The sequence below is a fragment of the Filicampus tigris genome, chromosome 2 (assembly GCF_054856515.1).
Source record: "Filicampus tigris isolate MCC_2025a chromosome 2, RoL_Ftig_1.0, whole genome shotgun sequence".
NCBI classification, from domain to species: Eukaryota; Metazoa; Chordata; class Actinopteri; order Syngnathiformes; family Syngnathidae; genus Filicampus; species Filicampus tigris.
In genome coordinates, this window is record NC_141218.1 from 7,915,620 (window position 1) to 7,942,725 (window position 27,106).

General features: G+C 44.1%; 2 protein-coding genes across 5 annotated transcripts; both read left to right on the forward strand.

The window, feature by feature from the left end:
- LOC147151216 (uncharacterized) lies at positions 1–18,511 on the forward strand. 4 transcript variants are annotated; one of them, XM_086023203.1, is made up of 32 exons: positions 1–322; positions 2,265–2,322; positions 2,462–2,557; positions 2,643–2,696; positions 2,765–2,943; positions 3,024–3,169; positions 3,527–3,736; positions 3,986–4,132; positions 4,251–4,370; positions 4,486–4,629; positions 5,067–5,240; positions 5,391–5,450; positions 5,530–5,620; positions 5,904–6,233; positions 6,329–8,905; positions 8,995–9,051; positions 9,475–11,759; positions 11,850–11,904; positions 12,041–12,238; positions 12,401–12,874; positions 13,282–14,814; positions 14,950–15,046; positions 15,125–15,291; positions 15,377–15,425; positions 15,514–16,014; positions 16,090–16,123; positions 16,206–16,249; positions 16,340–16,451; positions 16,542–16,641; positions 16,752–16,825; positions 16,939–17,053; positions 17,130–18,511. In XM_086023203.1, the coding sequence occupies exons 1-32, from the start codon at positions 219–221 to the stop codon at positions 17,221–17,223; spliced, it is 10,479 nt and encodes a 3,492-aa protein (XP_085879329.1). In that variant the 5' UTR covers positions 1–218; the 3' UTR covers positions 17,224–18,511. The 4 variants fall into 4 exon arrangements, with proteins under 4 accessions (XP_085879329.1, XP_085879326.1, XP_085879327.1 ...); XM_086023200.1 differs by lacking the exon at positions 3,527–3,736 and having other exon boundaries at positions 16,206–16,255; XM_086023201.1 differs by lacking the exon at positions 3,527–3,736.
- Positions 18,512–20,612: 2,101 nt separating this feature from the next.
- Positions 20,613–26,804, forward strand: rab1ba (zRAB1B, member RAS oncogene family a). Its single transcript, XM_086023219.1, has 6 exons — positions 20,613–20,971; positions 23,394–23,466; positions 23,553–23,648; positions 23,720–23,815; positions 23,890–24,021; positions 24,977–26,804. The coding sequence occupies exons 1-6, from the start codon at positions 20,958–20,960 to the stop codon at positions 25,169–25,171; spliced, it is 606 nt and encodes a 201-aa protein (XP_085879345.1). The 5' UTR covers positions 20,613–20,957; the 3' UTR covers positions 25,172–26,804.
- Positions 26,805–27,106: the final 302 nt, after the last annotated feature.

Sequence of the window (27,106 nt, forward strand, 5' to 3'; positions counted from 1 at the left end):
TGCTCGGCGGCTTCCTGTCCATCCTAGTTGGGAATTGACGCGAGGCCGGCGCGAGAGTTTCGTCACGTCGGACGCGGAGGCGAGTGCGAGTGGTCCTCCCTCGAACCACGCAGGTGGTCGTCGAGACAGGTGCTCCGTCACCTTTCGAGCGGGCGAAACGGTCGCGGAGACCAAGCTCGTCGTCATTCATGTGGCCTACTTAACACAATTAGTCGACGATGACTTCGGTTTGGAAGCGACTCCAGCGTGTGGGAAAGAGGGCGTCCAAGTTTCACTTCGCTGCTTCCTTCCAGCAACTGCTGCTGGAAAGCTCAAGTAAATGGTCAGTGATCACACTTGAAACATCTTCAACGGTTTCACGTCTGTTGATCGTTAACGTTTAATGTTGCCAACTTGACTCTGCCATCTACTTTATTTTTTTTTTTGGGGGGGGGGGGGGGTCGCTGAGAGAGCGCCTTAATTTTTTTTACATACTTTGATGCACAGTCAGTCATATTTGAAATTGTACCCAGGCCATTTTACGGCTTCTAATGTTTGTTTTGTCTTGTTTTGGGAGGCGACGACACGCCCCTTCACTTCCGGGTCTTGTTGATGGTGAGCAAGGCTCAGTTCGATACTGATAATCTTAAAACTCAGACATTACCGATACATTGCGATAATTAGCTGGAGCATCATCAAACGACTTATCGGAAGTTTCCTGACCGTGTCATGTTTTGTGATTAATTTGTATTTAAAGAAACAGTGCGCTAAAACTATTTGAAAATAATTAAAATTAAAAACATCTTCCTCATTTGCTGAGTAAATGCATTTGCTGTCCTGTGAACATTTTTTAGTCTTTTTTTTTTTTCACATTAATCCCCATAAATGTAAAAATGGAAAAAAAAAAGAGATACAGCAACGATACGGGCACGTTACATCTTGTTAAAGCACTGTACCACACGCATCTGATGGCGATGACAAGTGAACTGACTGCTTGTAGACTTGGCCTAATGTTTGCAACGTGCGACAATTCAAACTTGTACTCAGAGCGCAGTCACTGAGTGCTCCATAAAGCTATATAGAAAGTGCCCAGAATTACAGCCTACAACTCTTCTAAAGATAAGACATCTTTACTTTACATTAAAATGTCCACTGTGGCACACCTTTTTTTCTCTATTTATTGGTACAAGAGATGGATTAGTGGATTAAAAACTGACATTATCAAACATTTATAAAGTGGTGGAATGTGTCCCCCTCCCTGCCCTAATGCCTCCCCCATTAGATGTGCTCTGACACACTATAGGTCAACATTTTTGTTAAAAAACAATAGAATACTAACAAAACCAACAATGGGATTGAAACTAATCAATACTTCTGAGTACTATTTGTGTGTACATTTCCTTATGAAAGCTGTGCGCCAAAGGAATATATTCTGTTTAATGTGTGCCTTGTAGTTTCTAAACATTCTGCAAGGGGGAAAATCTTGTTTTTCGTTTTCGTTTTTTCTCCAGCGATTAATAAAGAAATGTAAAAAATAAATCACACAATGTTATGAGAGGAATGTTTTGTTCCTCTTCCATTGTTTCCTAACTAAAAGATTTTATTTCGATTATAAAATAATTTCCGTTTACCCAAAAAATGAACCCAAATGTGTGCTGGGTTTTAACTATTTCACAACCAAAGCCTTCGTCAAAACCAATACAGACATAAATTCGGCGGGACATCTAAAAAAGTATTACGCAAAGTTATATATCGGTCTTGGTATCAGTGATATCGCATCTGTATTTACTTGTAATCCAATGGCTAGCAAATGTTGCAATGTCATGCACCCACCACTAACAAACACTATGCAGCAGGTGTTGGATGGCTTTTAGTGTTAAATCCCTGCAAGGTTCAGAGGCTATTTCGGGTAAAGTTATGCAGTGACACATGCGTGCAAACACCCAAACATTGCTGCTCTGCTGTCTTCTCTATCACAGTCACAAGTGTTGCCCCTGGCTTGATGAAAAAAGTTGTTAGGTCACCCCTTGGTCACAGAAGAATACATTTATGAATGAAATGCTCACAAGCAAATAGAAAGGCTTCAAATAGCTTTACGTTTTTTTTTGTTTGTTTTTTTTAATAGAGGATAATTATCAAGCCTTCCTGTTGTGCCATTCTGTGGTTAACAGAAACATGTGACCTCAAAAGTCTTTTGGCCGGAGACTAACACCTGTTAAGTTTGACCCACGCGCACACGTTTATGTATCATGTGTGTAATGTCTGGCAATCTTTTGTGTTTCCAGGCAACCAGACAAACTTAGGGTGGTGTGGATCAGAAGAAGCAGACGTCACAGCACAAAGGTGAGAAAGGAGCTCATTTGATGTGTTGTAACATACGGTATGTGGACAAAAAGGATTTGGGACAGATGGCTGTGACCACATTAACATGTAGTGAATTAGAAAGAAAAAACTTGTTCTGTCATTTGATGTAAACTTACAGCTCCACGGTTGGCAGCCAGGGATTCAGAACCCCTACAGAGGTCTGGTACTCTGGCAGGTCCCCGAGAGTTTGGACATCACCGTTACACTCTTCAAGGTAGGATTAGGAAGTTAAACCTTGGTCAAATGTTACTTTGGGCGAACAGCATTGCTAAGGCGTCCGCCTGCTTTTGTGTCAACAGGAGCCAACTGCAGACGAGTTTGAGGATAAAGATTGGACTTTTGTCATAGAAAATGTAAGTCTTCATTTTGAGTTCACCCACATCGCTTGACTTGACCTTCTTGATTTATTTGGACTTGTCAGGAGACAAAAGGGCGAAGGAAGGTGTTGGCCTCAGTCGATATCAACATGAAAAAGTATGCCAGCGCCACGCCGGCGCAGTACGACCTGACGCTCAAGTTGAAACCTCTTTCGGTGAAAGTGAAAGAGGCCACGCTCAAACTCAACTTGTCCTGCGTCTTCCTCAAGGAGGGAAAAGCCACGTAAGTAGCGCCACTTCAGCAACACCATTCATATTACACTGAACACTGCATTGTTCCCCCCCCCCCCCTGCTTTTTACAGCGATGAGGACATGCAGAGTTTGGCCAGTCTTATGAGTTTCAAGCAGAGCGACATCGGCAATCTGGATGATTTTAACGATAGTGACGACGAAGTCGGGGAAGAACGGAGGGCGAGCTTTGGATCCGGACTAGCTACGGCCGCCACTGGTAAAACACGCGCAGGCATTTTCCACAAATAATACTTTGCAACAAGGAAGTTAGTGAATAAGAACTAAAATAGAGCAACAAGAGCCGCCTTTTGTTTCCTCTTTTCATTCATCTTTCACTTAACGTTTCTGCCTCGACCTTTCTTGTTGTTTCTGTCTCATGTTTCTTAGCCCTCGAGCCTTCTACAGCAAGAATACGCGACCTGGCTTGGAGGCCTGCAACCCAATCTGTCCCAAATTGTATTGCTTAACAAAAATCCATTTCCATATTCTGCCATCACAACTCCTCACTCATGCTCATGTGCACGTTCCACTTCAGTCATACTCCATTCTTCTTCTTTCCTTCCCTTTCACCCAGCAACCACAGAGATAGATCGCAAAACGCCCTCAGGCGTTTGCGCTTCCATCTCTGTTGCATCTCCGCCTGTTCTGCCCGAACCCCGTCACCCGTCCGGTCCGATGCCCGCCCATCAGACTCAGCCTTCCCTCTATGCCTACTCACTGCCAGCCTTCACACAAGCTCACCCCCCGGCACTCCCCAAAATTTTCCAGCCTCGTTCTGGATCAGGTATCGCTCGAGACGTTCTCGCAAATGATGCCGTTGTTTTTATTTGTTTTGGGGGGCGAAAATGCTGACCAGAAATCTTCGAATAGACACCTCCAAGGAAACACCTAAGAGGAGATTCGGTGTCTAAACATTTTGAGCAGCTAGGAAGTGACAGCAGGAGTTCTCCTCGTAAAAATGAGGTGGTTTAATAACACGAACGCCTCGCTTCTGTTTTCTCTTCCATGTGTTTGCCACTAAAATTCTGCTCAGCTGCCCGAGGGCCTCACAGCTTCCATAGCAACTCTCTCCCTGAAGATGTTCAGGCTCTCCCCACCTTCAGTACTTCCAAAGCCCTTTGTCATTCGCCCCCTGATCCCTCTTCCGTCCCTTCCTCCTCAACGGGTAGCTCGCATGCAGGTACAACCACGGGCGTCTGTTGTCTCCTCTTGTCTTTTTCCCACACTGCGCCTTTTGACTGCCAAAGTCTGTCTCAGCTCCTTCCTTTATACGCTTGTCGCCTCCTCCTCCTCCTCAGCTCCGCTCAGCTCCTGCCCTCTTTTTCCTCCGCTCGCTACTGCTCCCAGAAAGCCTCAAGCGGTGGAGGCCAGCTCGACGCTGACCAGACCCACCAGTCTCCCCTCTGCCCCTGAGACAGGTACAGGGACAGCATAGGCCACCAGGATGTTTTTAAGACACCCCCCCCCCCCCACCCCCCAACCACATCTCCTGCACCTTCCTTGCCTTGTTGTCCCTTCTTTCTCTTTGCCCAGCCTCCTGGCAGAGTGAGTGGAGGCCTCCGAAATGTCAAGCCCCTCTCGCACAGCCCGCCCTCTCTCCAAACTTCCTACATCCGTCCGTGGATGAAACCGGCCGGCCTTCTGTGGCACACAAACGAAAGAGAGTAGACATGACATGTAATGCTGCTCTGGATCTGTTATCTCGTTCCTCGTAAAAAAAAAAAAAAAATCCATCGTTGTGACATTCTGTTAGTGCAGGGGTGGGCAACACCGGTCCTCGAATGATCATCACATCAGCAAGATCTGCAGAAGCCTGGTAATCATCCTGATCATTTGAATCAGGAGGAGGGAAACATCCAAAACATGCAGGGTAGTCGCCCTCGAGGACCGGTGTTGCCCACCCCTGTGCTAGAGGAGTAATCACTGTACAAAAGTGGTTAAAATATGGCGCTGTGCTTATTCGTTGAAAATTGTTGCTGAATATTAGCCAACAACGTCAGCTAAGCATGCTCAATTACGTTTTGCAGACGTGCTTTGGCTTCAGAGTCATTCAATTCCTTGTCTGTATTTCCCCTCTTCCTTCCACCTTTTCATCACACAATCCTCCTTGTCAGCGTCACCCTGCCTGCCTGTGGGCCCTCCTCCCCATCAAAAACAAGAGGGCGCCTCTGGATTTGCACCTTCCACTCTCACCGACACTCGCCCGTGTCCCTCCATTGGTCCTTTCTCCCCTCTTCCTCCTCAAGCTCTTTTACCCCACATTGACTCCCTAAGTGACCGAATTGCAGGTACCTCGTTGAACACTCTGATGAACCCACTGTAAGCTTTTGAATTTTGTCCACAGTGGAAAAATGTCATTAACCGTCTGCTGTTGGTGTCGCAACATTTTGATTTACAGTTCGAATTTCTTATGGTGATCTTTTTTGCACTCCTTGTAGAATTCCATCGGCAGCTGAGCACACTGAGTGAAGAGGAGCAGCAGTGTACGACACCCACAAGTAAGCATTTGTCCAAAATAGGCCGCGTTTAGTCAGGCTGTTATAAAAATGAGTGCATGGTTGACTTTATTTCATTCAGGTCCCAATCCCAAAGTGGCTGCCTTCCAGGGCTTGGCATCTGGCGCTGGAGAGGCACCATTTGGAGTCAAAGTTGTCAAAGCATCAGCAGGGTGAGTAAAAGACTGGCTCGTATCCGTTATTGCGTGTTCTCGAAAATGCCGGGCTGCACACACACACACGCACACACGTGTGTTCTCACTGTCTTAAGTTTTTGTATCTTCCTCAATAGGATAGTAAAAAGGGATTGCCTTCATTACACAAATGGATTACTGATGGTTTGGATTTAATGGTTGCAAATGGTAGCCTTATAATAATAACTATAATAAACATCAGCCTCACGTTGTCTCTTGGCATCCACCCTCATTTGCGGATTTGTATTTGTTTGTCCTTCAGACCTGAGAGTATGGCCTCTCTTCTGCCCTTTAGCCCCAGAGCGCCCTCAGCTCAAGATCTCAAGTATTTTGAGATGCCCAAAACACAGATGGATCATACAGAGTTAAGCCTTTCAAGGACGTCTCTTGTCAAACCACAAAGCCACTTGTCAAAAATGTCCATCCAATTAGGAAGTCACGTTGCCAAAGCAAAGCCTGGTCAGCCTGCGGCCCCATTTTCGGCAGGTCCCCAACATACCTCCTCAAATTTTATGTTGAACTCTCCTCAATTGACTACGGACACAACTAGCAAAGGGGAGATAGGAGGGGGGCATAGAAAAGAAGCTTTGAGGTAAGTAAAATTCAAAGTGAACCAGTGAACTTTTGAACTTTGCCAAGTAGTAGTTTTCCTGACACCCATCTCTTTTGCCATCCCTACATCTTCAGAAATGAGCACAAGACTGCCTCAGTGACATCTATTTTTACAGACAACAAGTTGGACAATTGTACTTTCTCGTCAGAGGGGATGAAAAATATATCGGGTGACTTTTCAGGAGAATTTTCCAACGCAAAAAGTTCAGAGTGGAAGCGAAAAAACAGCCCTGTCGGTAGAATGCCCACCACCGATAAGAAAATGCAGTGGATTTCTTCAGGATTTGACTCCCACTTTGGGTTTGTCTCAGGACAACAGCCAGCAACCAACATGTTGCTACAAGTGGACGCTAATCCCGTGTCTGCAGACAAACTAGTATGTGAAAAAAATCAAGTTGCAGCGAGTCTTCCACTAAGTAAAGATAAAGCACACATGTATACAGCTACGGCAGAACTTGGTCTACCGTGTTCAAAAGACAGTTCTCCCCAAACTAGACAAGATTTACCACTCAAATTACAGCCTGGGATGACGATGAAAAAGTCGAGTATGACCCAGTTACAGTCAGCTTGTCCTCAACATTCAAAGGTTCCTGGCATTCCGGCATGTTGTCAGTCAGAAGTTTATCCTGATCATACGAGTGCATTGTTCCAGTTACTACACACTGAAAAATTGCCCTTACCCTTGTATTCAGACTTGCGTAGTGTCCAGCAACAATCTGCTAGTGACACAAATTTGGCCAAACAGATATGGCTAACATGTCCTAGGAACACAAGTGTTCTTGGTTTTCCCTCCGCGCCATTTAAGGAAGCCAGTCTTCAACCTGCATGGCCAGAATGCACAATGATTGCAGGCATGCCATTTAAAGAAAGAGTTAGAGGGACAACAAAAGAAGACCACTGGCTGAATTTGAGGAAATCATTGTCTTGCAAACAAATGAGACCTCAATGTGTTCTGTTTCAGGACAGTTTACATGAGAGCAAAATGCATCACAAAGCCATGGTAAATATGCGGTCTTCTTGTTCACATAGAGCTTGCACTTATGGTTTACCTTCTGCTCCAGGTCAAAATGCTAACATGGCTAATTTTCTGTATACTTGCCCCAGAAAAGGCAAGATTATTGGTTTACCGTCTCAGGATCCTGTTTGTGTTGCGAGTGACTTTTGGCGTTTGGCTCAGGGCAGCTGCATTTTATTAGAGAAGCACTTAGGGAGGGAATGTGTTGTGACATCAAACCCTATGACATTGGTGTCCTCATGCTCAAATATGACTCCCTCCTGCCCTCAGAAGGCCAAGGTTCCTGGGTTTCCATCTGCACGGAAACAAAGCAAATTAGCTAAAGAACCAACTGTGGTGACATTTTTGCAGAGTTGCGCAAAAGAATCTATGGTTCCTGGAATGCCAACTATAAACTGTGACAAACCTCAGTGGGTAAAGGACAGCTTTCTGCTACAGCCATCACAGAAGTATGCAGTTACAACACATCTGAAAGATATCTCAGCTGATGACTGTGAGTGGGTTAGTAACATGGTATGCATTGTATCCTCGTGTCCACTGCAAGCCCGTTTACCTGGCTTCCCATCAGTAAAATGTCTCAAGTCAGAAGATATTGCAAATATGATTAATGTGCTCCCGACACTTCCACGACATTCCAGAGTTAGTGGAATCTGCTCCAGATTCCCCGGTGGGTCCGAAGGAGCAGGGTGGAAGGTTGACAGAAGGCCACTTTGGGGAAACCCATTGGACAACCCAAGAAGAATGACAGTAATACACAAGCGTAAGATGTTTTTGAAGGAGAAGACAATCATTCGGGTTATGGTGTCCATGTTGCCTCCCTGTCCCAAAAACTCTAACGTTTATGGAATTCCTTCCAAAATTGGGAAAAGGCACAGTTTGGAGATAGAAGCCCCCAACATGTTGAAATCCGTTATCACTTTCCCAGAGCATGGTCAAGTTCCAGGTTTGCCTACAAAGGATAGTTCAAGAGAATATCACAGTTGGTGTGTGGAATGGGGGACGCTTTGGGAGAACCCAGTCACTACAAGGTCCGTAGTGGTTTGCTCAGATTCTAGACTTGCTGAGATGTCATTTAAGAATGGAGAAATGATGGTCAGCATGCTGCCGTACTGTTCCCGAGATGCACTGAACTTTGGATATTCTTCTGCAATGCAACTCCAATCTGTTGATGAAGAAGAAGAAAATAATCAGAGCATGGTACAGTTGCTGCCGTGTTGCCCAAGACAAACAAGCATTTTGGGTTTCCCCTCAAAACTGCTCTCAAGCTCTGATGAAGGTCTATGGGCAATGTTGATGACCTTGCCACACTCGCCTCATCAATATACACTGAAGGCGCCCCTTTCCCTTAAACTTACAGTTGACAGGATAGTAGACTCGGAAGAAAAACATCAAAATATAGTAAATATTGTGCCACCTTATCCAGAGACGGCTTCCCTGCTAGGGATGCCATCAACTAGTTCACACTGTTTAGTAGAGTCAGAGCGGCCACTTAAAACACCACTGTTGGCGACGCCATTGCCAATTTCATATGATTCAAACATAACGAAAGGACATTTTGACATGGCTTTGGAGATAATTAATGACAAACATGGTTTGATGGTCGCAACTGAGGAAGAAGTAACTGCTTTAAAACGAGGGTGAGTTACTTAATGTCATTGGTGTAACGTCAAATGTCAGAACATTTGTGCGGGCTTTTTTTTAATAGCACTTTCAAATGGCATTTCAGAAACACAGATGGCCGAATACCGCATTTAATCAGTGACACGCCGTTGTCAGACAAGAGGTGGGTTGTATGGGTTTGCAAAGTAACAGAGAAACGGCATGCCGTGACTTTGCTCAAAACACAGATTGACTGAATTTTCATTTGCCAGAATAGATTGGGAAAAGTCAATGTTACTTGAGATGAGGATGTTTTGAACTGTGGAGAAATGTGTACATATAACTTATTGGGTATTGCTTTGATTCTGAAAAGACAACACGGTATTATAAAAATGTGTGTGCAGGGAATGTGTGTGTTGACAAAAGTGGCATGTCTAGCTTTGTGTGCCTTAACTTTTGTTTGATTGACAAGTTGCTTCTCAGTGAAAGACTGCAGTGCACTGACCCTAGCTTGTGTGTTTTGCTCCCTAACATACAAGCCAAAACTGTACAATACAAAATATACTTGATTATTCTGGAGTTCAATTTATATTTTCCTAATCCTCAGAAATGAGAACGTGGTTTCACTGCAGCCGTCTCGCCAAATGAAAAGTGTTTCCAGGCAGCAGGTCCTAGAGCAATATCCTACAGAAAGAATCAGTCTACCTGAGGAACTTCCAAAGGCATCTACAGAATTTACTGGCGATGTGTCGACGACTGAAGAAATTCTCAATCCACTTCCATCACTCTTGTCCACAAGTTCCTTCCCTAATGACGAAGTGAAGATGAAGACTGCCGTGATAAACATGACTCCGATATGCTCACTGCCCAGGGGCATACTTGACTGTGATACGAAACAAGCCGGTCAGCGCTGGAATCGGAGTATGGTGGATATGCATCACTGTTGTCCAAGTGTGTCCTGTATTCCAGGTACACCATCTTTGGGCGAAGTCATTTGTACATGTTGGTTATCTCAACCAGAGGCACTTTTTAACAAGTCACGGAGGACTGTCATAATTAAAGATACACCTGTCATTGATGAAATGAAAACCATGGCATTATTAACCCCAGCTTGTCCAAAACATGTTTGTATTGCTGGAATGCCATCTGCTTTGGCACCTACAGTCATCTTTAACTTGTCAAGTATGGTCCACATCTTACCATCCCTTCCAGCCTCCTCCAACATGGCTGGTTTTCCATCTTTGCTCAAAGTTGACAGCAAAGGCTGGGACGATATTGGAATTACCCATTCCTTATGGAAGCGAGGGAATAAAATTGGGTCTGAATTAATACTAGAGAACAACAAAATGCACAAAGATCTGAAAGGAGCTGTTTCTCATCTTCAGTGTTGCCCAAGAGAATCAAGCATTCCTGGTTGTCCCTCTGTGCAACAACTGAGAATTACTTATGGTCTTGATGAACCCAGTATGGTTAGTTTTTCAAGATCATGTTCGAAAGTGTCAGGAATACCAGGATTTTCATCACTTAATAAAACAATTGAATGGACAGTCAACAGAAAGCCAGCCTTTGAACGCAGAATCGCTGAAAAGAAGACATCATTAATTGGAGGGTTTCACAAAGACGAGAGGACAATGAAGACAATGGCTTCCCTTGTTCCATCCTGTCCAAAAGAGGCCCTGGTTCCAGGATTCCCCACTCATCCAAGCCCTACGACTGCATATTGTGCACCAAATATTTTAAGTCTTTATACATGTTGCTCCCCTGTTTCAAACATACCTGGTTTTCCATCAGTTGATGCAAGTGAAAGCATTGGATGGGTGATGGGAAATGAGTCATTGTCGAAGAAGGCTGAGAAGGACTTCATACAGGACATGACAAATGAGCCCAGAAATAAATGGAAAAACATGCATTCTCTTGTCCCATCTTGTCCTAAAGCCTCGTGTGTAACTGGCATCCCATCCAATCCACATCCCAAAGTGCTTTATTATGGCACGAATATAATAAACCTCCTTCCTTTGTGCCCTCTAATTTCTACTGTTCTTGGATTGGCATCGGTTGAAGATAACAAGGAAGGGTGGATTGTTGACCTGGGTTCATTGATTCACAAACCACAAAAGAGCATAACGTTGAAGATTAACAGTGTGCCAGTCAGCCGAGACAAAGCAAACCATATGTTTGCCATTGTACCATCTTGTCCAGAAGCATCCAAAATCCACGGACTTCCCTCAGCACCTCAAAGCAAATCCAAGATTCAACCAAACATGATCAATTTGGTACCTTGCTGCCCAAGGTCGTCATCGCTGAAAGGATTTGCATCCGTTCATACAACCCCAATCGTAGGGTGGCTACATGAAAGAAACCCCGTCCTGGCAACACCTCAGAGAAAGACGTCAGAGAGGATAATAGCACTTGCTGGGCAGAAACAAAACGGGAGCAGTATGGCAAAAATTGTAACATCATGTCCCAATAAGGCGAGACTCTCTGGGTTTCCGTCTGCTCAAATTGTAAACAAACCATCAGATATTGTCAGCTTATACTCAACTGCTCCATGCATTTCCTGTGCCCGAGGTTTCCCTTCAGCGAGGATGCTTAGCTTTGAACCTTTGAAAACGCAAAACCATTACTCATGCGAGAAGTCCTTATTTGTGCACCCGCGGAAGTACAAGACGGATGTCATTGCTGAATCCCTTGAAATCTATGAGCATGAACATGAAGAACTGAAGCACATGGTATCAATAGCTCCATCTTGTCCACATCTGACTGAAATTCCTGGTATGCCAAGCATTTCGCTACTGAGTGCAACATCGAAAGAAACAAATCGGTTATCTGCTGTCACACCAAATCAACCAGAAGCCACGCATGGAAATGACACCCGCACAACACTTGAATCTGGTGAGCTATTTCTACTATTAACATGAGGGTCCACCTTCTGCTTTCCTCGAGATTCTTCCTTGAATTTTACACTGTTTGCTTCTATAACAGAGGATAAATGCAGAGGCACAACAAGTCACAGCACGGAGCCTTCATTTGAGAATGAGTAAGTGAAGGAATCCACCGCATGTGTTATGCCGTGAGCCTAACATGGACTGCCTGGACCATACGTGTAATCAAAATGTATGCATTATGTTGCTGCGTGATTTATTTGGATGACATCATTGAATTTGGATCTTCAGTGTAACAAAAGGAGTAGCAGCAGAGGAGGCCCAAACACAGAAGAAAGATGGGGCATCAGAGCCCGAGGTGGTCTTGGGCTGGGAAATACTGGAGGCAGAGGGAACGTTAATTGAAAAACAGACAGGACCTTTTCCACCAGTGGAGGCAGAAGAGCCTCCTGGAATAGTACAAACGATTGTGGGTGTTCTCCATAAAGGGTAAGTCATTTGGAACGAAGAGCATGCAAACACGGGCATTTGGCATGGACCTTTCCTGTTCCTGAAAAGACCCTCAATTCTCTGCTGCATGTGTATCATTAGCATTTATTGTTTTGCGTTGCCCCTTAGCTCTTGCTGACTGAAATATCATATTTTTCACAGCTATGAAACAGTAGCATCCATTTTGGGCCCATCTGGTTCATCTGTGTCTGAAAACGATCTTCAACTGAAGGTTGATGCAGCGTTGCATCCAACAGACCAGACTGTAATCTCTTCATGTGAAGATTTGCCATATTGCGTGGACATTGATTCCACTGTAGACAAGGTCATTCCTTTATCAGAGCAGTTTGAGGACAATTACCTGGGAGAGGAGCAAGTGGTACCCCCATCCCCGCCTTTAGACAGTGACGATGGGTTTATGGTTTGTGTGAGTATGAAGAAATGGCCACCGCTGACCGCAGCAGACATTACTAGGATGTCAATGGAATTTCGACATGAGGAACAGGAAGCTTTGCTTGACCAATGTCATACAAGTGACCAGGCCTCTGCAAACACATTAGTGTGCTTTGACAGTTTGTCAGTCAGGCATCAGAATACCCAACACGAGGTTGAAACCTCTTCCAAGTTGGAATCTGGGTGAGTGTTTCTGAATAATAAACTGCCTAGTGCTTGTGTTTGATTGCACGGTGTGCAAGTCAGTCATCATCAGTGTGCATTGACAGTTTGCCAGTAAGGCATCAGAATGCCAAACATGAGGTTGAAACCTCTTCCAAGTTGGAATATGGGTGAGTGTTTCTGAATAATGAACCGCCTACTGTGTGTTGCAAGTTTGATACTCATCTTCTTGTTCCGAGTGAAAGTTCACATCAATGACTGTTATTGTCATTTGGAGTTGTAAAACGATCCTATGTTTTGGTAGATGTAAGGTGAACTGATGATAAGTGTGTCGCCGTTTCCGTGATGTGCTGCGTGGCTGCATGGAGTATAAAGAGTGTGCAAAGTTGACTCTAAAATTCTGAAACGTTTCTCTTCTTGTCCTTAAGCCCCCAACTAGCAAGTGCTGATGCAACACCTCTGCATCCCACAATAACTGAACCATTGACAGATGCCAAACCAAACCCAGAAGTACTATTGGACAAAACCTTTGATGAGCCGCATCTTTGTATGGTTGAAGCACAGGCACAGATCACAGTCTCTAAGCAAGATAAAACAGTTCCAGCAGTTAAACAAACAAAATGGGAACCAGAACAAGCCACCATTTTACAACAACCAAACCACAACCAAAATTTGGACGGGTTGTCTGTCCTTCCTGAGGTTGCTCCAATCCAGTCTTGTGAGATCATTTCCACGCGACCCGTCAAGGACCTCTCTTCCATTCCTGTAGATGGAGATGGAAGTGTTCGCTCGCCACACACAACTGTCAGTCAAGAAAAAATGGATTATGTCCCTCATGATTTGGAAACAACAGATGCCCCGAGCAAACCTCTGACAACAAAAGACAGTGTCAACACAGAAAAACAAACACTTCATGCTCTACCGAGAAGCAGAACAGAACAAAAAAACGCCAAACAACCTTCTTATGACGTTGATACGATTGCAGACACAAAATATGCGCAAGATGCGACTACACCAGTCAATGCTTCTGGTCAAGGGCCCTCCTTCTCTGAAACAAAGGAAAACGAAAGCACGGCATTAAAAACAGAGCCACATGGGGATGTTGTTGAGCAAAATGCGCCCTTGTCAATTATCAAAAGGATTGGACTGCAACAAAGTGGCATGAATGTTCCTTTGACAAGGCAACCCATCCCAAAGCCCCGGGTGAGGAAATGTGCCAGTGAAGAAGAGGCCCATGCGGGAGGTCAGGCTGGCAAGTCACTGGATGATGATGACAGAATAATCAAAGAGCAAGTGTTGACCGTATGCTTGAGGAAGAGCAGGCTCCAAGTCGATGACGGTACGACACGACCCTCAGCCTTGCCTGTACCAAAACCAAGAGTTAAGAAGCGTCTCAGCGCTTCATTGCCGGATGATGCTGCAGTTTCTTGCTCACCATATACTTCCTTGGCAGACTCTGCAACAGACACTTCTGGCCAAGAGGTAAATCACCCCAACGAGCAGGGCAGCTTGCCTGTTCCGCTGCCTCGAGTCAGGAAGCACCTCGACACGACACTTTTCAAACTGACACCACCTGCAGACATTTCATGTCCTACAGAGACAGACTCATCTCAGAGAAATCCAGAGGCTATCGGTGCCTCCTGCGAGGCAGCACAGGACGGATTGGCTTTATGGTATTCCGGTGTAATCTCTGAAAAAGAATCCTGTGATCATGGCAATGCAGAAGAATTCCCATCTCCTTGCTCAGCAAAAAACAGGGATGCAGAGAAGCCGTCGGATGCATTGGTCAAAGGTGGAACCCTAACAGATGCACCTGTCAGAGCAACAAAAACGTCATTTGCCGGCACAGTTACATCAGCTCAGGATGACCGGTTACACGTCAAAAAGACTGAATCAGCTGATCTAAAGAACGAAGGCTGTGTGTCTGTAGACTTTGCTGCTGGTTGTTTAAAGGAAGACAGGTAAGAATAATACTAGAAAATAAAAGACTTGTGCATCAAGTATTGCGTTGCGTGTGTGCTTTTATTAGTTCCATGGTTTGCAGATCCAGCAAAGTTGTCATTTTGCGATACACATTACGTTGTTTTTATTTATAGGAGCAGTTCGCATGTTGACAAAAGTAACGCCGAAGTGGTTAGGGTCCACCAAACCTTGACTCCAACAAAACCTGAAGATACCGCGGCATCTGCAGAAGTAAGTTTAACAAAAAAAATGATATGAGCAATTTGCAATCCCCGAGAGTTATCTGTGATACAGATTCCATGTGGTTAGAATCTTTCAGGAAGTCAAAACCTGGTCACGTCCAGTCACTCTCTGCTGGAGTGGTGCAAGGAGGTCACTCAGGGTCACAGGGGACTGAAGATCACCAACTTCAGCACCTCCTGGAGGAACGGCCTGGCATTTTGTGCCATCTTGCATCACTTTCATCCAGAAAAGATGTAAGCAGCCGCAAACAAAGAAAAACAGCACATGAATCGATCTGCAAAATTTTAATTCTCTTTTTTTTTTTTCTTTTCTTTTTAGTAACTATGACTTGTTGGACCCCTATGACATCAAGCACAACAATAAAAGGGTGATTAACATTTGCTGCAAGTGGTTGATTTCAACTTGAAACATGACCTTTTAACAATGACCACGTGATTTTTTTCTGGATTTGTCAGGCCTTTGATGGTTTTGCTGAGCTTGGCATTTCCAGGCTGATGGAGCCCTCAGACATGGTCATGCTCTCCGTGCCTGATCGCCTTATCGTAATGACATACCTCAGCCAGATTCGCACTCATTTTATGGGCCAGGAGCTAAGTGTGCTTCACATTGAGAAAGACGCCAGTGAGTCCAGCTACGCGGTCACGGGAGACCGGGAGAGCGAAGAGGATCCCGAGGCCGCTGTTCGCTACTGCACCCAGAGGCTTCACGAGGAGGGCATCAGTCTGGAGACCAACGGCTCCGCGCACGAGGGCGAAAGCAACACAGATGTCGCTCCGCCGCCCAGAGGCAAACGGGCACAGGCACCCGGCTCCAGTGGTGCCCAGTTACCGGTTGCACCGCCGAGGACTCAATTGCCGCCCAAGTGTGGTTTCTCGCACGTTAAAGACGCAGATCTGGTCAAGAAGCGCAGGTCTCAGCGGAAGAGTGCGTCTGAGGAGGATGGAGACACGTCTGTGGTAAGGATGCTCTTTAGGATTCGGGTTTGTCGCTTTAATTGAACTATTTTACCGCACCGCTTTCCATATCTCCAGGTTGTTACGGAACTAGAAGAGAGTGGAAGAACCGGTCAGTCTATTTACTTGTACGGTCACAACATTGGATGCGGATCAAATACGTCGTCACAGCTTATTGGCGTTTTGCTTTACAGAGACGACAGGAACTCTGGCTGAGGTGGGAAGACGAGAAGGCCAGGTTACGGTAGTTTTCGCTCAAATCGGACACTTGCACATACCGGTACATCAACACTCAATACAAACTCGAAATATGTGTGCGCACATTCAGGACCCCAGCCAGTATGTGCTAAGTCAAATGCAAGCCCTGGAAGCAGAACAAAACCATATAGACACCAGAGCTGCAGTTGTGGAGAGGAAACTCCGACAACTCATGGAAACAAGTAATTAGTCGCAATTCATTTCGGAAAAGGATTGATTCTCGACTGAAATTTGACGTGATGTGTGATTTACTGTGTGTGTTCGCCTAACAGGCAGCGACAAGGTGGAGGAGGAAAGGTTGATTCAGGAATGGTTTATACTGGTCAACAAGAAGAATGCGTTGATTAGAAGACAGGATCACCTACAGCTGTTGTAAGATATCTCAGGATGTGACATAGAGACAGAAGAATCCATTCAGAAATGCTCACATGACGATGACGTTATTAGCACCCGCTCTGTTATAAAAGTGCTGTGATTGATAGGCTGGAGGAGCACGATTTGGAAAGAAGGTTTGAGCTGTTAACCAAAGAGCTGCGAGACATAATGGCCCTCGAAGGTTTGTCCACCACTAAAAGCAATTGTTCAGTCCCGTTGCCGAAACTCTTCTGTTTCATTGTCGCTTTCGTTCTCTTCAACCTCACTTGAATGCTTCGGCGGTGCGGCGCTCAGAGTGGCAGAAGACGCTGGCCCACAAACAGAGGGAGCAGTTGCTGCTTAAGGAGCTGGTGTCACTGGTCGACCAGAGGGACGAACTGGTCCACAATATAGACGCCAAGGAGAGACGGTGAGAGGAGGCGGTTACTGAGGTTGTAACGGCTAGTCAATATCCGCGTGAACTCAAGGCACGCTTCTGTCTCCAGCGCTCTGGAGGAGGACGAGCGCCTTGAACGTGGCCTGGAGCAGCGGCGGAGGAAGTACGCCAAGCAGCAAAAGGAGAAGTGCCTGATGCAGTGACCAAGTTTGGGACGACTTGAGTCATGAGAGGAGGTGTGTCACTCCATGTCATTGCCAAAGATTGATATTTTTACTTGTTTTATTTAAAATCTTGCTCCTAATAACTGATAGTAGTTTTAATGACATGGGAAGTGTCGGTCACTCTTTTATGGCAGGACTTTTACAGGCTCCTAATGGGAACCGAGTTACCGTCTTACTGTGCCTGTCACTTTTCTCTGATTTTTAAATCTGGTTTTAATTGATGGGATGCCTGTGGAGTATGGTAGTGCTCTCTGGGTGGCACTAAAAGCCACATCTTCCATCAGTACCCTTCTGAATATGTAAATTCAGAAGAATGCTTTTCATATTATTTGGCATTTTCAAATTAATCTTCTGTTTAGCTCAGCCATATCTGCTGCTTTGGACAATTGTATTACCGTAAATACGCTATGCACTGAGACTATAAAGTCATATGTGAAACGCTTACTGAAAAAAATATAATTTATCCCCAAAGTGGTGTTACTGTTGTATGCGTGTTAGACTAACTTTTGTTTGTTTTGACTGTGCCTTGTTACTGAGAGATGTTTGTTAAAAAAAAAGGGCTCTTTACCTTTTAATGTGCCTTTATTCTGGACTATCGTCGCTGTCCTGTGAAAAACAATTCAATTTTTTATTTTTACGTGAATACGGTCTCTGCGTTACAGACATCCCATTAACGTGAACATTTTAAAAAATTTACAAAATTGGACTTAAGTGTTTTTCATAGAAGTTTATTACTCTGAGCAGTGACAGCCGCCTACATAATTTTACTGCCGTAAACAATGGATTTGGTTCAAGGTCACTTTTAATTTATTGGCGCTTCTACTATTTATTCTGTGTTTGTGTGCTGCCTGCAGAACTACAGTAAACCTTTTTGTTTCCTCTTCTAACCAAAAACTTTTCCTCTGATTGCTGCATGTGTATTGTTATTGTTATTGCATTGCACCTTAGGAATTACATAGGAACTGTATATCCACAGGAAATTACCCATTATGCACATTTTCTTGTCATCCTATAATGCAATAGCAGCTCATCATAGCTTGCAAGTCATGTTAGATGGAATTTACGATTTGGTGGTAACTGCATCACTGAAATGAAAGTAGGACTGGACCACTGCAGGGTTGTGGCAAAACTGGTTTTGTTGAGAAGAATGCCAACTGTGTGACTTTTAGGAAACTGAACTGACTGTGGTTTTCTTGTTACTAGTGAACATTTGTCAAGTTTGCAAAGCCCTAAATGTTTTGCTGCATTAAAAATAGATGTGTTGTAAGGAGGTTTTGTGAGTCCACTTTGTCCAGAATCGTGGATTTGTTTGGTGGACACCAGTATTGCACACATTTTCTATCGTCTATTGCACACATTTTCCATCATGTCATCAACTTTTGAAGACTGAAAAATGTTTTTTTAAGATGAATTCATGAGGGGAAAAATATCATTTCCCCATTTCAATTATCTTAATGCCTTTACATTTAGATTTTTCACTGTTTATTCTTGTATTTTTTTTTAAACCTTTATATGACATTTGCAGTACAAAATATTTCCAGGAAATCAGAAGTTATAAAATGTCTTTGTAGGATGTATCATTTTAGCACTTCTCAAAGATTCAAGTTTGTTGACTCAACAGCAGGGGCGGAGCCAGAACGTGGCTAATGGGTGGGCCTGGAAAAATCAGGCTGGGCCTGAATATTTCTCTCACTGAGCACAATCCTCCTGTCCCGACACATTGTATATTCAAATAAAATGACAAACTGAATAATATGAAGTTCAGATCTTCCTTAGACAACCACAATTATGCCATTTTTAATGTTCAATACAATAACAAAACAACGAAACAAATTCAAAAATAATGTCATAATAATTTACAAAACATCTAAAAGCACATTTTTTTTCATGAATCTCACTGGGTGGGCAGTCTGTCAATCTGGGTGGGCCTGTGCACACCCACGCCCACCCATAGCTCCGCCCCTGCTCAACAGTGTTTGGTATGACGCTCTTTGCGCACACTGTGGCGGATGTTTGACTGTGCCGTCAGGCCAACTTCTATATTTTTGCTGTTGGGGATGTTCGGAGTCAACTGTCATTTACGATTCCAAGTAGAAGAAGGTGTGTCTCGTTTGGTTCATGTGAACTTTAAAAGAGGAAAAAATGTTGAAATGAAGTTCCTCTTTTATCCCTGTGTCTTGTAGTGGGCATTTTCTATTCAGAGAATCAGAGATGTCTTGGGTGGACTACTAAGCCCCCAGAGTGGCAAGTAGGACTTTTTTTTATGTGTGTTTGTTCATCTTTTGCCACAGTAACCACTCAGATGTATTTGCTTTCAGGATGCTACTTAACATTTGGCTATCCGTCATACTTTTTATGGTTAAGGGAAGGATCTGAGCTATTGGAAGGACCACGGTAATTAAAATATCCATCTAGTATATTAGGACACCTTTTGTGTTGCATATTTCCTGAGTTGCTGGGGTTAGGAGAAGACGCATAGGCCCAATTTCAAGGAATTGAGCGAGAAACTGAAGGCTCTTTTGTCCCAGTTGCCTGTCCTGGCGTCCAGCCAGGAGGCCAGCTCCATCAAGCTTGGAGGCTGCAGCCGCTGCCTCAATGAATAACACGCGCACTGTGAAAATGTCAAGCAGTCGAGTCCTGTGGACGTGGAGGAAGGCTGCCTGAAGTCTATTACGATTGGAGCAACTGTTAAAAATCATGATTTTCACCCTAAAAATGTGCTTCGAGTTACAAGCACATCTATGTAGAAACCACTCAAGGAAAAGTCAGGACATCGATGAGTATGTTGCGAAATAAAAACACTTAGTTTCATTTTATTTTGCAATTAAAGCAGTGATTCTCAGTCTAATACGAGTAGCACTAGTCGTAGGTGAAAGAATTCCTAAATTACAGTTGAATAAGATTGACAAAACAGAAAACATGCTATATACGGTATATAAATATAAAATGAAGCTTGTGGCTATTTGCATTCAGCTCATAGTACAGTTTTTCCTTTTCATGTCTCGTATTTTTTATTTAATTTTTCATGTACAGTACATGTTCTACATCTCTAGTACAGTAATTACATTATTTACTGTAACAGATGCATTTGATCTATAAGGACCTTTTTTTTTTAAATCAAGTCCATTATTTTACTTTTATGTGCACTTTTGAATGACGAAATTTGGATTTGTGTTTCTGGAATTTCTCAAGAATAATTATCAATTTATAAGAATTTATAAATTTTTACTTTCGTTATTAAAGAAGCTCAACTGTACATTTTTCCAGTAAAGACTGAATTCAGAGTCAATATGATCAAATAATTAACTGCAGATAGTTTCCAGAACGTCAAGTACAAATCGTGGGCCGCTTTGTCCGTAGCGACACGTCAACTTACGTCACTTCCGCACGTGCGCACATAGCCAGTTGGAGCTTCTGCGGAGCAACGGTCGCAGGAAGAAGGAAAAGCGAGTCTAACATTGTTATATTTCGTCAAACCTCGTGAAATACCACCACGGCCGCAATCTGACGACGAGGAATGAACGTTATATGATTACATACTGAGCGAGTGAGGGCCACAGGAACACGAGCACGAAAACGACCATTCGAGTGCCTTGGCGACCGGACCAGCGAGCCATTTTGCCCTAGTCGGAAGGAAGGAAGGAAGGAAGAAAAGGAAGGCAAGGAAAACGCAAGAGTCAAGTCGCCGACTGCCAAACATCCCGAGTGAGACCATGAATCCCGAATAGTAAGTTTGGATCTCTTGTTATATGTTCACCTTGTAAGCGTACGCGTTCGCTGCTATGTGACCCGTTGGCTCGCCAAACGTCGCTCACGTTCATGCTAATGTTAATCATGTCAATACCATGTTAACTTGCATGTTCATTTGATGTTGGCGTCGGCGCTGGCCCACTTGGGCGTTTCATCCGGAAGTGTCAGATGACTGCCTCGCGAGGCTTTGACGCCACAGCAAGAACAAAACGCAACATAGTTCAGCCTACAAGTGTTTCATAATAAAAATGTCACAAAAAGTATTCACACAGACGTAATGCGGATCTCGTCTAAACTGATGTAGTCCGTGTGAAATTTGGACCAGTTAATTTCCGTTTGCGATGATTGTGCTTTATAAACAGCAACAGGTGGACACACAGGTTCATTGTCCCTTGTGCCATCTATTGGAACAGTATGGAAATGATCTGCATGTCACTATACATCACTGGCATAGATAGACGAACAAAGATAAATCAGAAATTTGGGACCAACTGAGTAAACTTGGTTCATTTGTTGCCTTTTCAGTTAATAGCTTTCTTGTCTGCCTAACAAACAAACAGGTGACTTGACAATATGTGAATTGTACATTAGCCAGCTCGAGGAAGGTGAGCTGGCTTATGTGGGTGGTTAGACGATACTGCAGGTGGCAGATGTTTGATGCCTGAGCAGCCACCCTGAAATGAGACACAGCCCTCGCGCGAGCACTTGTCACCGATATCCCTCGTGCGTGTGGCATGCTTGTGTGGCTCATTGATGGCCTTCTCTGGTTTCTTCACAGCGAACAGCATTGCTAACCATCAACATCGTTGTTGATTTTTCGGTTTCATTTTTATTGTTGGCCATGAGCTTGAAATGTTTACCAGACGATGTAATTGCCCGCATCGCTAATGAGTAGGGATGTTCCGATCATGTTTTACGACACCGATACCGATCATCCATGAGTGATATCGGCCGATAACGATTCCGATCACATGGAATATATTATTCCATTTATTTATGGTGACTGCTATTTTGCAATATTATCTGAAAAAACAGCCATATTATTGCCGTAATTTTGATAAAAACCGATATATATTTTCAAAAGCATGAAGAAATACAAAACCGTTGCTGCCACCAAACAATAATTACCCAGTCACAAAGATAACTGAAAAACTTAAATTTACCAGCTTTTAGTAACACAGTTTTTAACGGATCAAAATAATCAGCAGTCTCAAAAGACTTAATTATGCAAAAAGTCAAATAAATAACATGCCACCTAAACATTGCCTGGTTCGGAATATAATCAAAGTAGAAAAAATAGTCACATGCAGGCTTCACTCGAATAAACTACTCAATGAGTTCCTAAATTGAAACGACTCAGAAACTTTGTCTTGTGCATAGACAAACTATCTTGTGCATTTGTCAACGAGAAAAAAGTCCTTGTTAATCTTTTTGTGAATTATAAAATGACGTAGTGGGTCTGTTGCCCACAAGTGACCTACAATGCGTCTCCCTGTGGCAATAATGCCACTTATACTGCGCCGTGTCCGCCTTGACTTTATTCAATGCAGTGAGCCTCGTAAACTCACCATAGTCTCCCAATTGCTTGTTCTTCAAATGTCGGATTAAGTTGGTTGTGTTGAAACTTTTGGCCATGCTACGTTCACACCAACTGCGGTGGGAGCGTTTCTGGCGGCGCGTTTCAATTGGAGTCAGTATAGCTCGCGCGGGCGGGCGCGCTTGCGTGCGGGGCGGCGCGAGTGATGCTTTTGGAGCGGTGGCACGTCGTCGCGTATTAAACAAATCAACTTTTTTGCCATTTTGTCTCGTGGCAGCCAATCAGCATCGGGCATACTAAGTCACACACAGCCAAACAGCGTCCTGTTCACTCGGCTGATTTAAAAAAAAATTTTTTTTTACAGTTTTTACAGTGGCTTTGTTTGGCTGTGTGTCCACGCCGCAGTGTACGTGGGACCTTTGAGCTCTGGCTCTGTTTGGCTGCGTGTGAGATGTAGTATGCCAGATGCTGATTGGCTGCCGCGAGGCGGAATGGCAAAAAAGTTGACTTGTTTTATATGCGACGAATGGAGCAGATTTTCGGTGCTTCACGCCGCATCATTCGCACCGCCCCGCACGCGCCCGCCCGCGCCAACTCCATTGACTCCACCAGAAAGGCTCCCACCGCAGTTGGTGTGAGCGTAGCAGCCGCAGAGGGGGAGGGACACAACACGGCTGTAGGCCGCGAAGCACGAGCTGCGGGTGATCGGGTGTTTTGATCGGCAGCAAAAGGCTTTGATCGACTGTTTTTCCGATCACGTAATTTTTCACGAAAATCGACCGATCATGATAGGTGCCCGATCGATCGGAGCATCGCTACTAATGAGTGCGTGCAAATGACTTGTGTGTTTTGCTTATTCCAGTGACTATCTGTTCAAGCTGCTGCTTATCGGGGACTCCGGAGTCGGCAAATCGTGCCTGTTGCTCCGCTTCTCCGTGAGTGTCGCACCTGCCTCTCATCGCCCGGGCCGAAGTAAGCCGGGCTCAAGAGTTTTTCTAATCTTACATTTGCCCGCTCACAGGATGATATCTACACGGAGAGTTACATCAGCACCATCGGGGTGGACTTTAAGATCCGAACCATCGAATTGGACGGCAAGACCATCAAACTGCAGATTGTGAGCACGTGCCCGTCAACATAGGCTCAGTGGCTTAATTATCTTGTTAAAGTGGCCGTATCTCTTATCAGTGGGACACGGCGGGCCAGGAGAGGTTTCGCACCATCACCTCCAGCTACTACCGCGGCGCGCATGGCATCATCGTGGTGTACGACGTGACGGACCAGGTAGGCGAGCGAGCAAGCGAGACTTTGATGGGGCGCCCTCTTGTAGTCTCTGAATTCCAAACGTGACGTTGCAGGAGTCCTACAGTAACGTCAAACAGTGGCTCCAGGAAATCGACCGTTACGCCAGCGAAAATGTCAACAAGCTTCTGGTGGGCAACAAATGTGACCTGACCACCAAGAAAGTGGTGGACTATACAACAGCCAAGGTGGGTCTGCAGCAATACGTGGCGCTCGTCTCCCGACAACTTCATCAGCTCGCTCATGTCCACTCCCGTGTTGTCACACTACCAAAATTAGAAAAAGTCGTTTGGCACCTAAGGCAAAAAAGTCAGCAGGAAAAGCAGTGGATTAATAACTGATACAATAACTTGGAATATTTGATATTTTACTTGATTCCAAATATTTGAAAGGAAATTTTATAAATACTTTTTGGACATTGTTAATTAAACCCCTTTGAAAGTTGAAACCATTATTTTATCCAGATAAAATGTGTAAAAGACTAGGAATGTCTCTATCAGCAATATCGTGATATTGGGATGTTAAGATTGCCACAATATATCGTCGTCGTCATGTCACCAAATTAAATAGCAGCAAATCTGTTTAAAAGCCTAAGTTGTTTTCCATTTGTGCAGTTCCAATACCCTCTGGTGGTTAGTTTATTAGTGCAGTTTAATTTGATGGCACCTATGTTTAAAAACCATGCTAATGACCAGTAGGAGCCCATGACTATTTCTTTGCGAATGTTGTCATCATGTACAAAAACAGCATATTGTGATATTTAATTTAATTATTATTTTTTTTTTTACGCTATCGTGAGCTTTTATACAGTATCGCGTGCTTTTTATATATCGCCAACCTCCCCACAATATCGTGATGATTATCGTATCGTGAGGTCCCTTGTAAAGACAACAATTTGGTCAATTTGATATTTTTTACACAAATCCATACTATTTTTACAAATTATTGACCAATTGAATGTGTTGTGGGAGTTCCTGAAGTGATGATTTTGGAGGATAAGAAAACATTTTTAAAAAACATGGTATTGTGCCATGTGTGTAGGCGAGGTACTGCGGTGCTTTTAGTTCCGATACACGGTAGAACCCGAGTCGAGACCCTTTGGGAATGTTGACGCTGAACACTGACTTTGTTCCTCTTCGGCAGGAGTTTGCCGACTCTTTGTCCATCCCCTTCCTGGAGACGAGCGCCAAGAACGCCACCAACGTGGAACAGGCCTTCATGACCATGGCGGCGGAAATTAAGAAGCGCATGGGCCCCGGGGCCACGGCGGGCGGCGACAAGCCCAATTTGAAAATCGAGAGCACCCCCGTCAGGCAGTCGGGAGGAGGCTGCTGTTAAAGGGGCGCCTTCGCCGTCTCCAGTTTCCTTCGATTCACTCCCTGCGCTTTCCTCTGTGTGCCCCCATCAGTGATCTCCGTCTCGCCGTCGCACTCATACCGGCAGCGCGGAATGGGCGTACCTGTCTCTGTTGATCCAGGTTCCAAGCGCACGGGAGACAACGGATGTTGCTAGCTCATCAAATGCTTTGGTAGAATTTTTTTTTTTTTTTCAAACATTCATTTTTCAGCACCCTCACGCAGGTGGAGGTTAACTGTTTTTATTTATTTTTTTTCCCACTTTTCATCATCCATTTTTCTTTTAAGAGCGTGCTGGTCTTTGTTGGTTGCTTTCTATGGTTGTCCACGCTTAGCACACATTTTTTTAAGACAATTTCATGATGACGCCGCTCCCTCACTCTTTTCTGTCCCGTCACCTTCCAATCGGCCCAAATATCGATTTTAGTGACGTGGGCGCAAGCATCTGGCCATGCTTGTCCACACCGACTGCATTCAAAAGTTCACACTGCTGTGCCTGCTGACTGCACAAGGTGGGAAAGGAAAGATTGAATTTGTTTCTATCCAAAAGTAGATGGTAGCTTGGTTACACCTCTTTGTATACTGCCACTGGGAAAAAAAAAAAAGACTGCCGGTGGTCGCTTCCCACTTGGAGGCTGTGTCGATCTTGCTCGTGTCTTATAGAGTCCTTTTGATTCCAGTTTTGATTCTTGGGCTTTGCTTGAGCCATAGTGCCAGGTTTAGGATGATGTCGCTGTAGTCAAGACATGGTGTCCAACTGAAATAGTTTTTTTTTTTTCTAATTTAATATATATATAAATAAGCTCTCTGTACTCTTGATAATGTTGGCTTATGATTAGGGCACGCACGAAGATGTGATTATATAGCAAGTCCCGTTTTTCTTTCCCCTGGTGGTGATGTACAGTGCTGGACAGAAGTTTGACTTTCAAGCCCGCACATGTGTTTGGAGCAAGTGGACGTTCCGGGATGGACTGGTCTTCGTTTTTCAGACTGGATATGATCTCCCGACTTGTCTGCTCCAGCCTACCACACTCCTCAGCATCCTCCCTGGCTCCAAATGAGTAGAGAAGCAGGTTCAATGTCAAGACATTTTCATTGGAAGTTAGTATTCGGGTGGCTGGGGCCTAAGTGTGATATTTTTTTTTTCCTTTGCTTTTTTTTGGGGGGGGGGGGGGGTTAGTGGAACAGGACTTAGTTGATACATTCCTGATCCATTTGGACAATTGTGACACCGGTTTCACTCCAGCCGATGCAGGACATTTAGTGGATGTTGTGCTTTGATGACTGCTTCACTTGTTGGAGCTTGCTCTTCTACTGATTTTAACGTCTTCATTGATTGTTTACTGCGGGGTGGTGTGTAATTGCAAACATTCATTCAGTCTTTATACGCGTGTCTTAATACAGGTGACATCCACAGCTTCTTTACACATCTTCATTGACTTGTTGTTGGAAAAAAAACAAAACAAAGACATGCGCACACACAAACCAGGCACCTGTCGGTCGCTTTTTTTTTTTTTGTGCTTGTTCACTTGGTGCTGTCTACTGCTGATTTTTGACATGATGTTTGTCTGTACATATTATAAATAACTATATAATAAAATGATGAAAAAGTTAAACAGTAAAAGTAAAGTGGGTTTTTTTTGTAATAGTCTATGCTGTTGCCATGGCAAACCATTTTTTTTATTTCAATGTATTCATTTATTTTGGTGGATGAGATTGATTCCATCGTAATTTTAAAAAACATTTTATCTGACAAGTTTAATTTTACTTTGCAAGTCCACAAGTAATCATGTTAACGCTTCAAGGACACGTGACCATCATGCTTGTTGTGTGTTTTGTGGGAGCAGTAGATGGAGGATAATTGATGACACCGTAGTAACACACACCCAGCCGGACTTGGACGTAAATACAAAGGTCA

What these genes read in the sequence shown, in the direction of transcription:
- LOC147151216 (XM_086023203.1), top strand. Translation starts at nt 219, where the DNA reads ATGACTTCGGTTTGGAAGCGACTCCAGCGTGTGGGAAAGAGGGCGTCC. An exon ending in ATACCGCGGCATCTGCAGAA is followed by an intron (nt 15,047 to 15,124) that starts GTAAGTTTAACA and finishes CCATGTGGTTAG; the next exon opens with AATCTTTCAGGAAGTCAAAA. An exon ending in AGACATAATGGCCCTCGAAG is followed by an intron (nt 16,826 to 16,938) that starts GTTTGTCCACCA and finishes TGCGGCGCTCAG; the next exon opens with AGTGGCAGAAGACGCTGGCC.
- rab1ba (XM_086023219.1), top strand. An exon ending in TGTACGACGTGACGGACCAG is followed by an intron (nt 23,816 to 23,889) that starts GTAGGCGAGCGA and finishes GTGACGTTGCAG; the next exon opens with GAGTCCTACAGTAACGTCAA. An exon ending in TGGACTATACAACAGCCAAG is followed by an intron (nt 24,022 to 24,976) that starts GTGGGTCTGCAG and finishes CCTCTTCGGCAG; the next exon opens with GAGTTTGCCGACTCTTTGTC.